Source organism: Equus przewalskii, chromosome 19 (assembly GCF_037783145.1).
Source record: "Equus przewalskii isolate Varuska chromosome 19, EquPr2, whole genome shotgun sequence".
NCBI classification, from domain to species: domain Eukaryota; kingdom Metazoa; phylum Chordata; class Mammalia; order Perissodactyla; family Equidae; genus Equus; species Equus przewalskii.
The window spans coordinates 61,153,862-61,167,908 of NC_091849.1; the positions used below are offsets into that span (position 1 = coordinate 61,153,862).

At 35.3% G+C, this 14,047-nt stretch overlaps 1 protein-coding gene across 8 annotated transcripts in view; it reads left to right on the top strand.

Moving 5' to 3' along the window:
- The window catches only part of ADGRB3 (adhesion G protein-coupled receptor B3), a 644,987-nt gene that overhangs the window by 355,869 nt on the left and 275,071 nt on the right, over positions 1–14,047 (top strand). For all 8 annotated transcript variants that reach the window (XM_070584837.1, XM_070584838.1, XM_070584839.1 and 5 more), the window contains 2 exons: positions 3,622–3,771; positions 4,580–4,655. In XM_070584837.1, the coding sequence (XP_070440938.1) occupies positions 3,622–3,771; positions 4,580–4,655 (226 nt within the window). The remainder of the gene's footprint in view (positions 1–3,621; positions 3,772–4,579; positions 4,656–14,047) is intronic.

Sequence of the window (14,047 nt, forward strand, 5' to 3'; positions counted from 1 at the left end):
GGAACACGCAGGGAGGTCCTTCCCTTGAATCTGACAGTGAGAAAACCGACTCTAATGATGATAGCCATCACTTCCATAGGATCACCTGTGCTCCAGCTACTGTTCTAGATACCCGACTCTCACTCTTGACATATAGTAACTTACTTCATCCCCTGAATCCAGGGCCCAGATACAGGGTCCACACTTAAGCCCCTCTGGTAAACTGCCGTTTTCCTATATTGGCCCTCACTTGCCCATTTTGCTCATTCCTGCATTCTTCCATTCACTCTTGCTCTCAGTGTTTCCTTCCACATGCCTTTCATTCTTGTCCATGATGCAACTGATGTATCAAATTAACTAACTTTAACTTGTGTGTGGACTATTCACATTACAAGGATGAGTAAGACAGAATCTTCATCCTCCAGGACCTCAATGAGGACCAAGGGCTAAAACCTCATGATTTTCCTCAGGAACAAGGTTAGAAGCACGATACTGCTTTGATAAACCAACAGAGGGCTCAGTGGTTACCAAAAAGCAAAAACAACCAACCAAAAGGCTCATCTGCTTTTTGACCCATCTGCAAAAATTGCCTTATACTTTCCGATGAGCAGAAATCTATACTGAACCCGAATCCTTTGAGAGCTTGGCCAATAACAGACGTGATGCTCTCAAAGGAATTTTATGCTGCATATCCAAATTCGAAAGGAAAGTATTAAAAATGCAAAATGAAAGTGCAGCTGGTTTTGCTCCAAGGTTTATCAGTGATGAGTCACCTATTTTTATTGCATAAGAAATCAAATCTAGTGTTATAATGAAAACACGATACAGTGAATTTAGGGTAATTCTTGGAACATGAAGATGTGCCTCTTTGTTCAGGGACACTGTGTCCTTTGAAGTTTCTTCTAAGCACTTTAATCTTCAGTAAGAAAGATGTTTTCTCAATTTTTGAGGAAAGATGCTCTATCATCTAAACACCCACAAAGGCTGGTTTTAATGCAGCAATTTGACAGAAGCAAAGTATGTAGGTTGTGCACTTATGCTTTGCATCTATGTCCCTTTGTCAGCACTGGACACATCGTTACCCTAGACAGAGTTTAAGGCATTTGTTTTTTAATCTTACCTCTTTGGTATTCACTTAACATGCGAGCTCCCCAGATCCCTAAAGACCATAACTGTATCTAAATTTTACCTGAGGGTTTTGAACAGTTAAACTGGGTAAAGAAGGGAAGGCATTGAGGGCTGGATTGGTCCAAATATCTCATATAGGGACTGAAAAAAGGAGAAAATAAAAGTCATCTTTAAATTATTTTTGCTGTATGGAAATGGGTTTTCTTATTAATCACTGCAGGGTCATGGAGAACCACAATGTCATCTTAGGCATCTTCCTAGGTAGATTTAAGGTAAAGATGTACAATTTGAAGTACTGCATATTTTAAAGAACATATGTACTGACATTTTGAAGGCTAGCATTTGAATCTCATCAGTCTATGAAGTCAAAGCCTTCTTTATAATGTGTTTGTTGAAAATATTATCATACTTTAAGAACTACATTTCTACTAAAATTTATGAATAAATGTTTATTTTTATCTGCTCCTTTTGCTCAAGACTATGCAATTCAAAGGACTTCTTGCATAAATTAAGTAGTGATCCTAATTGATTTTTATATTCCTTTAACCTAGACTTTGTTCAAAAGTACGATCTAATCTATATAGTCATAACAGCCAATGTGCCTCTAATTGAAGGATGAATGCATTTCATTCATGCATGCATGTATAATTATATCATTTTTATATATTTAAGAATATGATATTAGACTAACATTTATTCAGGATAAAGTTGTATATTGTTTGTACAGAATATGCTTTCTCCATTTGTTATTTCTTCTTTTTGTTCATTTATTTGTTTTCTATCCAATGTGTGTAGAAACAGAAGAATTCTTAGACCTCAGGGCCCAACAATTTATCTCTCATTTATTTTCCTTTATAATAGAAACCAGTTATGTGACAGTCAGAAAAATCTTCATTTCTTTCCATCAGTTTTTAGAGCAGAGAGGTGAAATAAATTTTCTCTAAACACCAAGACAATCAAAGCCAGCATCAAGGAATTTGGAAGTAGGTGGACTTCGTTTGCATATTGAATCAAGCTCAGGGACCCTTGAGAAAGAATGTGCTGCCAATGTGATGATCTGTCCATCTACACGCGGTGGAGGATCTGGACCCTTCAGGACATGTGAACTGGGTTATTTATGAACAACAAAGACTATATTGTTTGAAAGATAAAAGAAGCTAAAGTAATTAGAGATGTTATACAAAAACAGCATTTAACATCTGTAACTAAGTTATGCGTTACCCAGGGCACTCTTTCCTTCAACATTTAGTTACCAAATCCTCTTCTAAGCTTATTATGTCAAACTACAGGCCAAATGAAATTCCATCCTATGCTGATAGTGGACGTGTATAATAGCTTAAAAGAGATTTAATAAAGGACAAGAATACATAACCAATTTAATTTGGAACTGAGTCAGTGGTGCAGTAATTACAACTAACATTGTTAAATTCTTACTTTCATCCTCTCCTGATTTAAGTTACAAGTTTCTTTAGAATGAAATCCACTCATGAGGAGCCTAATTGTTACTTACTTTAGCTTTCCTATTGTGATAGCTTTTAGAGTCTCCCCATCATCTTTCCATTTTAATCTTCCATGGGACACCTGAAACTAATAGGGAACAAGTACAGATCTATGTAAAAGTTATACAAACTGCATTTCTTAATTGAAAACGTGTATAATCAATAAGTCCTTAAGGATTTATCATCATAGTTTTATTATATGTAATTTTGTATGTGTGTGTGTATATATAATAATAATAAAATATTGAATATATGTAATAAAAATATATTCAGACATTAGTAAACATATATTCATTAATTTTCTCAATATAAGTGAAAATATTTACTGCAAGTAAAGACGGAATTCTCCATTCACATATATACATTTATTACTTTCAATTGTGGGTGTACGTTTTAAGAATTTTTTGTTATTACTAATCAGTTTGTTGGATATTTCTGCATATTACATTGGCTCTGTAGTTATGGCATTATTGGTGCTTCATTATTTGAATTCTGACAGTTCTGTCTCCCAGAACAAAATGGCTTTGTTTTCCATGTCTTCATCATACCCCATCTAATCCATGGGAAATTTGTTCTAAAGACAATGTTCAGATGTAAGTGCGGAAAATTCGTTCTGAAGACCAAGTTCAAATTTTAATGCAAACTTCAGCCTATGGATCAGGTGTGTTAATCAAAATATTTGCCAAAGAATACAGTGTGGACTTCTAGCAATTGGGAAGGAGGCCAACTGTGAACAACCAGTATGGCGCCAGCTATCTGTACTCTGAGAATATTCACCCCATCATTGACCATCATTGTGTGATTCCCACTGAAAGCAACAAAGACCTAGATTGACAAGTAAAAGAATCGGCAATCTTAGTGAATATTGTCTGATAATAAGAAATAAGTCGTTTTTGTAGCTCTGCTAAATAATTTTGACTTGAAACTTTATTTTGAATATACTGCAAGGTTTAATTTGATCAAGTTTGGTTACACTGAAAGATTTTAGTTGACATTATTCCTTCTTTTTTAATAGTGGCTAGCATTCAGAAGCTTCCTGCAGCCTCTGTTCTAACAGACATCAACTTCCCCATGAAGGGACGGAAGGGAATGGTTGACTGGGCAAGAAACTCAGAAGATAGGGTTGTCATTCCAAAAAGCATTTTCACTCCAGTGTCATCAAAAGGTAAATATGTGAGATAATTTGAGCTGTAAACCACACGTTTCTGATAAGATCATTTAATAAAACGTTAGGCGTAAATCTCCATATATTAAACAATTTAGAAAGACTGCAATTATGATTCTAAACTAATTTTGTGAATATAGAAAACTTACATTTCATCTTTAAATTTCTGAATTCACTGGAGGAAAGGATCTATTAAGATGAAAAAAATATGAGTACAAATTATAGACCTGAACCTGCCGTGGTTAAGTTTCAGTATGGGCAGTCTTTGTCCAGTGTACAGCATGTGGCCTCATATTTTAACTTTAGGCATGGAAACACATTGTGTTTTCCATGCAAAGTCATTTATATTTCTGCCTCATATTTGCTTTGGTTTGAAGATGTTATTTTGGTATAGAAAAACAAAGTTAAGAAAAAATTAAGTTTTAAGAACACCTTCAGTGGCCTCTAAAATTAATGGCTATTTTCAACAGTCGCATTGTGGTCTTAATTCTTGCCTGGGAGATTTTGCTACAGAAGAGAACTGGCTCTCTTTCCCCCATCATTGGGAATTTAAACTCCTTAGCTGCAACTAAAGCAGCTTCTTGTTTTGGCATGATGAAGGACACAAAACCGCTGAAAACCTCTTCCAGAGCTGTAATTAATGTGGGGGGTGGGGCCGACATGCCCAGTGCATGGTTAGGAAGGCATTTCTTCTACTCAGCTTTGCATCAGCAAATCCTGGAATCCCCTTGTAATTAATAGATTCAAGTTTTATAAGACACAGTATTTTTCTTGATGTTTTGCTAATTCTTAATTTTATTTTTTCTAGAATTAGATGAATCCTCGGTATTTGTTCTTGGAGCAGTCCTGTACAAAAACTTGGATCTAATTTTGCCCACTCTGAGGTAAGCTACAAAGTAATACGGCTGTTGTAATCTTTGTAAATTATTCAAAAAATGTGATTATAGCTCATTCTGTGAAAACAGTCAAACAAGCTTTGGTAATACAAAGGGCTTTTTCTTAAATTAAATAGAAAATACCGATTTAATGAATAGCTTATTAGCATATTATGCATTTCAAAGCAACTAGAAAAGACAATTTGGTCTCTGATTATAGCCCTGCAGTTCTTTTGTAACTAATCACGACTTGCCTTAAGACTGAGAAAAAAAATCAGAAAAAAGAAAAACCTCAAGTCTCTGTAACAGAATGGGTCGTTTAAAAATTAATCTGCCTCTTTTTATTTGTACGTCATGGTACCGTTCGTCAACGTTACGTTAAATTAGAGGAGAGTCATGATGACTCGGAATACATGGTTTTGTTCTTTATTTGCACAGGATCTCAGTTGGCTTCTGAGTAAATATTCAGTTACTACCACATTAAGCAGAAATGCTATTGTTCAATTAGAGGACTATTTTTGGAAGAAATCCATTGATTTCTTTCCCTCAGACATTAAAAGAAACAATTACAAATAGTAATTCCACCAACATTAACGTATTTGCTCTACTGTCTTAACTGCTTTAACAGACCTCACAGAAAACATCACTCACATTTGTGTGGATAATGATGCTATCACTCATGATGACCTGTTTCCTCCAGCCCACCTCATTTTGGAGGAGTGAGACAAGTTGGGTCTTAGTTAAACACAGCCACGTACAGTGAGCTCTTACTCACAGCCTCATGAATAACGCTTCACATTTTCAAGAGGAGAGGCTGTGAACGATGTGTGCAGTTATACCAGGGGCATAACGAATGGTCTAATAAATAAAAACAATTAGAGTTCAGTCCGGCAGAAAAAGGCCTCCCAAGGAAGCGGAAGTGACTAGTGAGTGTTCTTTGGAGGAAATCTTTCTGCGCACAGTGCATTGTTAATATGGTTGGTGAGTCATGGGGAGTCCCTCTCCGTGTGATGGGGTCTCCTTCAACCACAGACATGACTATCGGAAGTCTGGCTTTCTTTAACGCCCTTTGTCTCTGGATGGAATTTGGGCTTGCTGAATTTGAATAGGTTTGTGTTTGGTTTTCTCCTACTAATAGCAAATTTTCAAAACTGATGAGTTTGCCCTCAGCTTTTCCACTGGTTTTATTAAAACACATTGGTATGTACAATTACTCACAGACAAAGTGGGATTTGTAGTTACACTGCCTCTCTCTTTGTGTATGATGTTAATTTGAGGAGAAATGTGCCAGAGTTAAAAGTACCCAGATAATCAAAGTTAGACATGTCCTTCCATAGGGAGTTCTTTTGTGTAAAGCTGATCCTTCCAGAATTCTAGACTAGACTAACTTAAAATCAGATGACTTGGGTTTTCATTTCAATTTAACACAAGAAGAATTTTATGAGCTTGTCCAGTAACTCAGCCATTGTCTGCCTGCAGTTCCACTTTAAAATAGAAGCCGCTTCATGTGCAATAGTCACCCTATTTACTGCTGAGGGATATAGTGAATGCAAATAAAATATTCAGCATAAAATGCTGTAGACTGTAAGTTAGTTTCCTTCTTAGATGTCCAACAGAGTTGCATTATGACTCATCTTGGTGTGTGTGATATCACAGAACTCGCTCACTTACCCAGTGAAGTCAAGTTCTTCCAAGTTTCATAAATTTATGCAATTAAGGGAATTGGGAATTTATCCAGGGATATCGGCCTTTTTGTAAAAAGAAAAAATGCTTTTATTTAGTGTTTCAACATCTTTTTAAATCCTGGCAGAGGCAGTGGTCACTTCCAGCTAATAGGCAGATTAATGGACACATTGTGGGGGTTTTAATGGGTAAAGCAGAGAATGGTCCCCTCATACCACCTGTGACTCAAAGGGACTCAGATTAGCCCTCAGCAAGTGACTGGCTTCTTAAATTGTGGCGACCGAACTCAAAGGTTCTTCCCAGCTTCAAAAATTCTCTATTGCAGTAAAATTGACGTTTCTGACATATTCTTTACCTTGAAGTCCTTAGTAACCTTTGTGTAAGAATCCTGAATATGTGTATCTACTCAGACTCTGTACAGATAAAATAATTAGGTAAATGACTATAGGAAAACAGTATTCATATTTAGATTCAATGACCAGAAATAGTGACTATGGAATGCTCGGGATCAAACGTTGTTCAGATACTATTTGAAAGGTGAAAGATAAGCATTTACTTCTCATTTTCTTTTACTTCTTATTTTTTGAAAAGTAAAATAATGTAAGTACTAAACACTCTCAGGCTTGTTTTTTTCCTTTTCAAAAAATTGTTCCAGAAACTTTAGTGAGTGACTGTACCAGTTATAGATCTGCTAAATAAGAAGAAGCCTTTTCAAGGACGAGGGTTTTGTCTTTGTTGCACAGTCACTCAACGAACGTTTACTAAGCAGCAACCCTGCTAACTGCACTGTCTTAATTCTTCTAAATCTTTACTGTCAAAACTCCCAGAACAGCGCTTAATAAATCGTAAAGTTCCAAGAAATGTTTGCTGAAATATGTCACTGCCCTATCTGTAAACCATTTTTAAAAATGTGGCCCATGGAAGTTTAGTGTTTATAATATGAAGGTATTTTAGGAACAGAGGAATAAAATATATATTGTTGTTTTTCTGTATAAATTTGACTATGTGACTTGAACCCAGTAGGAAAGGAAATATCTTCTTATTACATGAAAAATATATACAAATTTGCTCTATATGTTTAGCTATTATTTACCAAATTTTCACGAAACAGTTTTCTCTGATCATTTTACTAATTATCTGTTCAAATTTTTGGAGCCAAGTTTTCTATACACAGAGTAATGTTGAACTTTCTGTTAAGTTTCTAGAAATTTTATATTTTGATTGAATTATCTTTTTTTTTTAAGATTGGCATCTGAGCTAACAACTGTTGCCAATCTTCTTTTTTTGTTCCTTCTTCTTCTCTCCAAAGCCCCCCAGTACGTAGTTGTATATTCTAGTTGTGGGTCCTTCTAGTTGTGGCATGTGGGACGCCGCCTCAGCATGGCCTGATGAGCAGTGCCATGTGTGCGTCCAGGATCTGAACAGGTGAAACCCTGGGCTGTTGAAGTGGAGCGCGTGAACCCAACCACTCGGCCATGAGGCCAGCCACTGCTTTAATTATTTTCAAAGCAATACTTTGCATAATTTCCTTCATGGAGACTAGAAAGGAGAACTTGACATGACATTTTGAATAGATAAAATTTAGAAATTTTCCTTCATACAAAGACAGAAATAACTTCGCATGTTGACTCTTTTATTTAGATTTTTTTCTCTTGCCCTAATATGCATTAACTATTCTTCAAACTGAAATTTTTATTTTATTGTCCAATTGTCTTCCCTTTTGTAATTAAGTAGATTCATATTGTCCCTTCAACTGAAGAAAATATGCTCTCCTCCAGTCCAAACTAAGTATGTGCTATTCTCAGCCTCGCACTGTTATTCCTCCTCAGAATAATTTCTTGCAGTTCAAAATGGTAGAATCAGAGGATATTAGTGCTGCAAGTCCCTTTAAAGGTTGCTACCATCCGAACTCTAATTTTGCAGATGAGAAAACTGAGCCCTTTATGACTTCACTGACCTGCCCAAGATTCCATGTCTAGTAGGTGGCTGAGATCTAATTCACCCAAGTCTTCTGTCTGCAAAACCAGGCCTCTTCCACTGCCTTGTTGCCTCTATTTCATTAGTATCAATTCCTTAAGTAGTGCAAACCATGTGCTTCTGCCTTACTGTGAATACACATGTATCTTCTGCAGAAAATCTTGAAAGGCTCAAGAGATAGCCATGCATGAGCAGGCTCAAGGAGCCTTGGGATCAACTTGGTGGCCACAAGCCAGGCTGTTGATATTAAGGCCTGAGGCTGTTACTCTTCCCTCTCCCTCATGACCACTTTTAGGCCTGATAGATAAAGACTAGCCAGCCAAGGCCAGACGGTCCTTTGGGGGAGCTGAGGCCACGTCACACAGGCCCCACTCACAACAAGGAGTTAACAACCACCCACAGCCAAGTGGGCTCTTACACTGCTGGTGAGGATGTCTAACTGCAATAACCTTTCAGTAGGAAATTTGACGATATTGAGAGGTGTTAAAAATGTCTTGTCATTGATACAGCAATGCCACTTCTAAGAATTTATCTAATGGAAATTATCTCTAAGGAAAAAAAGTGTATCCAAGCATACAAGAAGGCCAAGAGTTAAGAAATAGTTGTAAACAATCCATTTTCTGGTTCACTTAATAAAGTCAGGTTCCAATTTTGTGGGAAAACTGTAATACTTTTGAGTATATGAGCAACGTGTAATTTTCCTGGTAGGACAAATGGAAGGCATAGTCCTGAAAAAAAAGCTTTATAATGTAGCTATTAACATTCAGGATATTGTAAAGTATCTAACGAAAATTATATGCAAATTCCACTATAATATTAAAGTGCCAGAGAAAATAAAGATGAAGAAGAACAACATTCTCATAAGCCAATAGTAGTTTGAAAATTATCTTTTAAAAAAGGAACAAATTTCAATAATGCAAAATCCCACGAATTTGCTGTCAAGTGCAACAACCTAATAAAGATAAATGATGCTGAAATTTTTTCATATTTAGGAAGTGGAACTCATCTGAGTTCCTAATATTACAAGAATTAAAAGCAAATGGAAAAAGCAATTGAACTAAATAACATTGGAAATAATAGAAAAATGTAAACATAATTACTTTTATGCCAACACATCCTGAAGGCAATCAACCTGAAGCAGTGATTTCCCTCAAGAGTGTGTGTTCTTCAATTTCAGGAGCTAAATTTTGAGCCTTGCTTCTCTATTCTGAATTTGCAATGAAATATTGTAGTTTTAAGATATTCTGTGTCTTTTTGTAATGTTCTATCATGAGGACATGAGAAATTAAATAATTTTCTTCTTTATTGAGGCTGGATAATATTCCATTGTATGTATATACCACATTTTCTTTATTCATTCATCTGTCAATGAACATTAGGTTGCTTCCACTTCTTGGGTGTTGTGAATAATACTGCAATGAACATAGGTGTGCAAGTATCTCTTCAAGATCCTTTTCAATTCTTTTGGATATATACCCAGAAGTGGGATTGCTGGATCATATGATAATTCTATTTTTTATTTTTTGAGGAATCTCCATACTGTTTTCTATAGCAGCTGCCATGGAAATTAATTAAGAATAATTAATTAATTTTACATTCCCACTAATAGTGCAAAAGGCTTCCAATTTCTTCACAACCTTGCCAACACTTGTTATTTTCTGGTTTCTTGAAAGTGGCCATCCTAATGGATGTGAGGTAATATCTCATTGTGGCTTTGATGTGCATTTCCCTGATGATTAGTGATGTTGAGCATCTTTTCATAAACTTTTGGCCATTTGTGTATCCTCTTTGGAGAGATGTCTATTTAAGTCTTTTGCCCGTTTTTAAATCTTATTTTTTGTTGTTGAGTTTTAGATGTTCTTTATATATTCTTGATATTAACTCCTTATCAGATATATGGTTTACAAATATTCTTTCTTGTTTCATAGATCACCTTTTCACGCTGTTGATTGTTTTCTTTACTGTACAGTTTTTAAGTTCAATGTAGTATCATTTGCCTATTTTAGCTTTTGTTGCCTGTGCTTTTGGTGTCATATCAAGGAAATCATTACCAAATTCAATATTACAAAACTTTTCTTCTACAAGTTTTATAGTTTCAGGTCTTGTGTTTAGGTCTTTAATCCATTTTGAGTTAATTTTGGTATATGGTGCAGTGTAAGAGTTCAACTTCATCCTTTTGCATGTGCATATCCAGTTTTCCCAACACTGTTTGTTGAAGAGACTGTCTTTCCCCATTGTGTAGCCTTACCATTCTTGTCAAAGATCGTTTGACTTTATATGTGTTATATGTGATGGTTTATTTCTGGGCTCCCTATTCTGCTCCTTTGATCTGTGTGTCTATCTCTCTTTATGCCAATTATCATATTGGTTTAATTTACCGTAGCTTTGTAGTGTGTTTTGAAATCAGGAAGTTTGGGCCTCTAGTTTTGTTTTTCTTTCTAAAGATTATTTTGACGGTTGGGTCCTTTGATATTCCACGTGAATTTCAGGATTCTTTTTCTATTTCTGCCAAAAATGCCATTGGGATTTTAATAGGAATTGCATTGAATCTGTGGATCACTTTGGGTAATATGGACATTTTAACAAATTAAGTCTTCCAATCCATGAACATGGAATTTCTTTCCGTTTATTTGTATCTTCTTTAGTTTCTTTCAGCAGTATTTTTTGTACAAGTCTTCAGCTCCTTGGTTAAATTAATTCCTGAGTATTTAATTCTCAATACTATTGTAAATGGAGTTGTTTTCTTAACTTCCTTTTTTGTATTATTCGTTGTTAGTGTATAGAAATGCAACTGATTTTTGTGTGTTGATGTTGTATTTTGTAACCTTGCCAAATTTGTTTATTAATTCTAATATTTTTGGGGAATCTTTAAGGTTTTCTACATCTAAGAACATGTCATCTGTGAACACAGTTAACTTTGCTGCTCCTTTTTCTGTTGCCTTTTATTTCTCATTCTTTCCTAATTGCTTTAGTTAGGATTTCCAGTACTATATTGAATGCAAGTGGTGATAGATGGTATCTTTGTCTTGTTCCTGATCTTACAGGGAAAGCTTACGGTTTTTCAGTGTCGAGTATAATGTTAGTTGTGGGTTTTCATATATGGCCTGTATTATATTGAGGTAGATTCCTTTTATACCTAATTTGTTGAAAATCTTTGTCATAAAAGAATGTTGAACTTTTCAAATGCTTCTTCTGCATCAGTTGAGATGATCTTATAGTTTTTGCCCTCCTTCTGTTAGTGTGGTGTATTACACTGATTGATTTTCATATGTTGAACCATTCCATCGCAGGGATAAATCCTGCTTAATCATGGTGTATGATCTTTCTAATGTGTTGTTGAATTCTCTTTGCTAGTATTTTGTTTAGAATTTTTGCACTGATGTTTATCAGGGATATTGGTCTGTAGATTTCATTTCTTGTGGTTTCTTTGATTTTGATATCAGGGTAATGCTGGCCTCAAAAAATAAGTGTCCCCTCCTCTTCGGAGTTTTGGGATGTTTTGAGAAGAATTGGTGTTAATTGTTCATTATATGTTTGGTGAAATTCTTCAGTGGAGCCATCTGGTCCTGGGCTTTTTTGGGGGGAAGCGAGGTTTCGGATTGCTGATTCAATCTCCTTACTTGTTACAGATCTGTTTAGATTTTTTTATTTCTTCATGATTCAGTCTTGGTAGGTTGTATATTTCTAGAAATTTATCCATTTCTCTTATATTATCCAATTGCTGGCATGTAATTTTTCATAGTAGTCTCTTATGAACCTTAGAATTTCTGTGGCATCAGTTGTAATGTCTCCTCTTCATTTCTGAATTTTGTTATTTGAGTTTTATCTCTTTTTTTTCTTAGTCTAGGTAAGAGTTTCTCAATTTTGTTAATTTTTATCAAACAACTCTTAGTTTGATTTTTTCTATTGTTTTTCTATTCTCTATTTCACTTATTTCATCACTAATCATTATTATTTCCTTCCTTCTGTTAACTTTGGGTTTAGTTTACTTCTTTTTGCAGTTCCTTGAGATGTTAAGTTAGGTTGCTGATTTGAGATCTTTCTTCTTTTTCTAGGTAGACATTTACCCCAAAATACTTCCTCCTTAGTACTATTTTTGCTGCATCCCATAAGTTTTGGCATGCTGTGTTTTCATTTTCATTTGTCTCAAGGTATTTTCTAATTTCTCTTGTGATCTTTTCTTTGATCCATTGGTTGTTCAAGAGTGTATTGTTTAATTTCCATATATTTGTGAATTTTTCAGTTTTTCTCTTGCTACTGATTTCTAGTTTCATTTCACTGTGGTTGGAAAAGATACTTGGTATGATTTCAATCTTCTTAAATTTGCTGACTTTTTTTGTGGCCCAACCTGTGATCTCTCCTGGAGAATGTTCCATGTGCACTGGAGAAGAATGTATATTCTGCTGTTGTTGGATGGAATGTTCTGTATATGTCTGTTACATCCAGCTGATCTATAGTGTTGTTCAAATCCCCTGTTTCCTTATTGATTTTCTCTCTGGTTGACCTGTCCATTATTAAAGTAGGGTATTAAAATACCCTACTGTTATTGTGTTACCATCTATTTCTCCCTTCAGTTCTGTCAATGTTTGCTCCATATATTTGGGTGCTCTACTGTTAGGTACATATGTGTTTATAACTGTTATATCTTCCTGGTGAATTGGCCCTTTTATCATTAAATAATGCCTTTTTTGGTCTCTTATTACAGTTTTTGACTTAAAGTTTCTTCTGTCTGATAAAGTATGGCCATCCCTGCTCTCTTTTGGTTACTATTTGCATTGAGTATTGTTTTCCATCTTTCAGCTTCAGCCTATGTATGTCACCTAAAGTGAGTCTCTTGTAAACAGCTGCAGTGCATTTTATCATCACTTTTTTCCTCTCTTTAAGATATAGTTCATGTACCCTAAGCACCCTAAGACTTTGTAAAAATTGTGAAGAATAACTTGAGTCTCCTTTGAATGAATAGCTCTGCACATTTTTTAATGTTTTAGATACCCACTAGCACAAACCTCAAGGACAGGAAAGAACTTTATTACTGTAGTGATGAAATCCACTTGGCTGTAAGATTTGCTTTCCTAGCAGTGAATACAAATGTGTACACAGCCAGGAAGCATTAGTAGATCACAAAGCCTGACATGGCATATAAGGAGCCAGCTCTTAGCTTATGCGAATTAGAATAAATTGATGGAATAAATTAAAGATAATTTTGTACACTATACACTTTTTAAAAAGAGAGCCATTGCATAATGTAAATTTGCTTATTTTTCCTTCATTAAGCATTTTAATACTGTGATATTGCCATTACATTTTAAATTAACTTGGTCAAAATTTTGATATTTTTGTTCAGTATGTATGTATTTAATAAGACATTCAAACATATGCTGAGCACTAGAATGTGCCAAACGTAATGCAAGTGAGTCTCTATAAATGCTAGATATAAATCTTACCCTCAATGAGCTTATAATCTTGTGGAAGGAGACATACATAGCATTAATGGATGCTATGGAGACAGGTACGTGTTGCTGTGTTGAGGCACAACGTGGGGGGAATACTCACATAAATGTGATGAGCACATCCATCTGCATAAATACATTAATATGCATCCCTTCCCAATTGTATTCGAGATATGTTAACACACATGGATTTAGCAAAAGCTGTAAGGCAGACTCCATTCCCTAGGATCTTGTCTACCAGGCCAGTTGAGTAGCTGATGAAGCTGACACAGTGTAGCATACCCTGCAGAG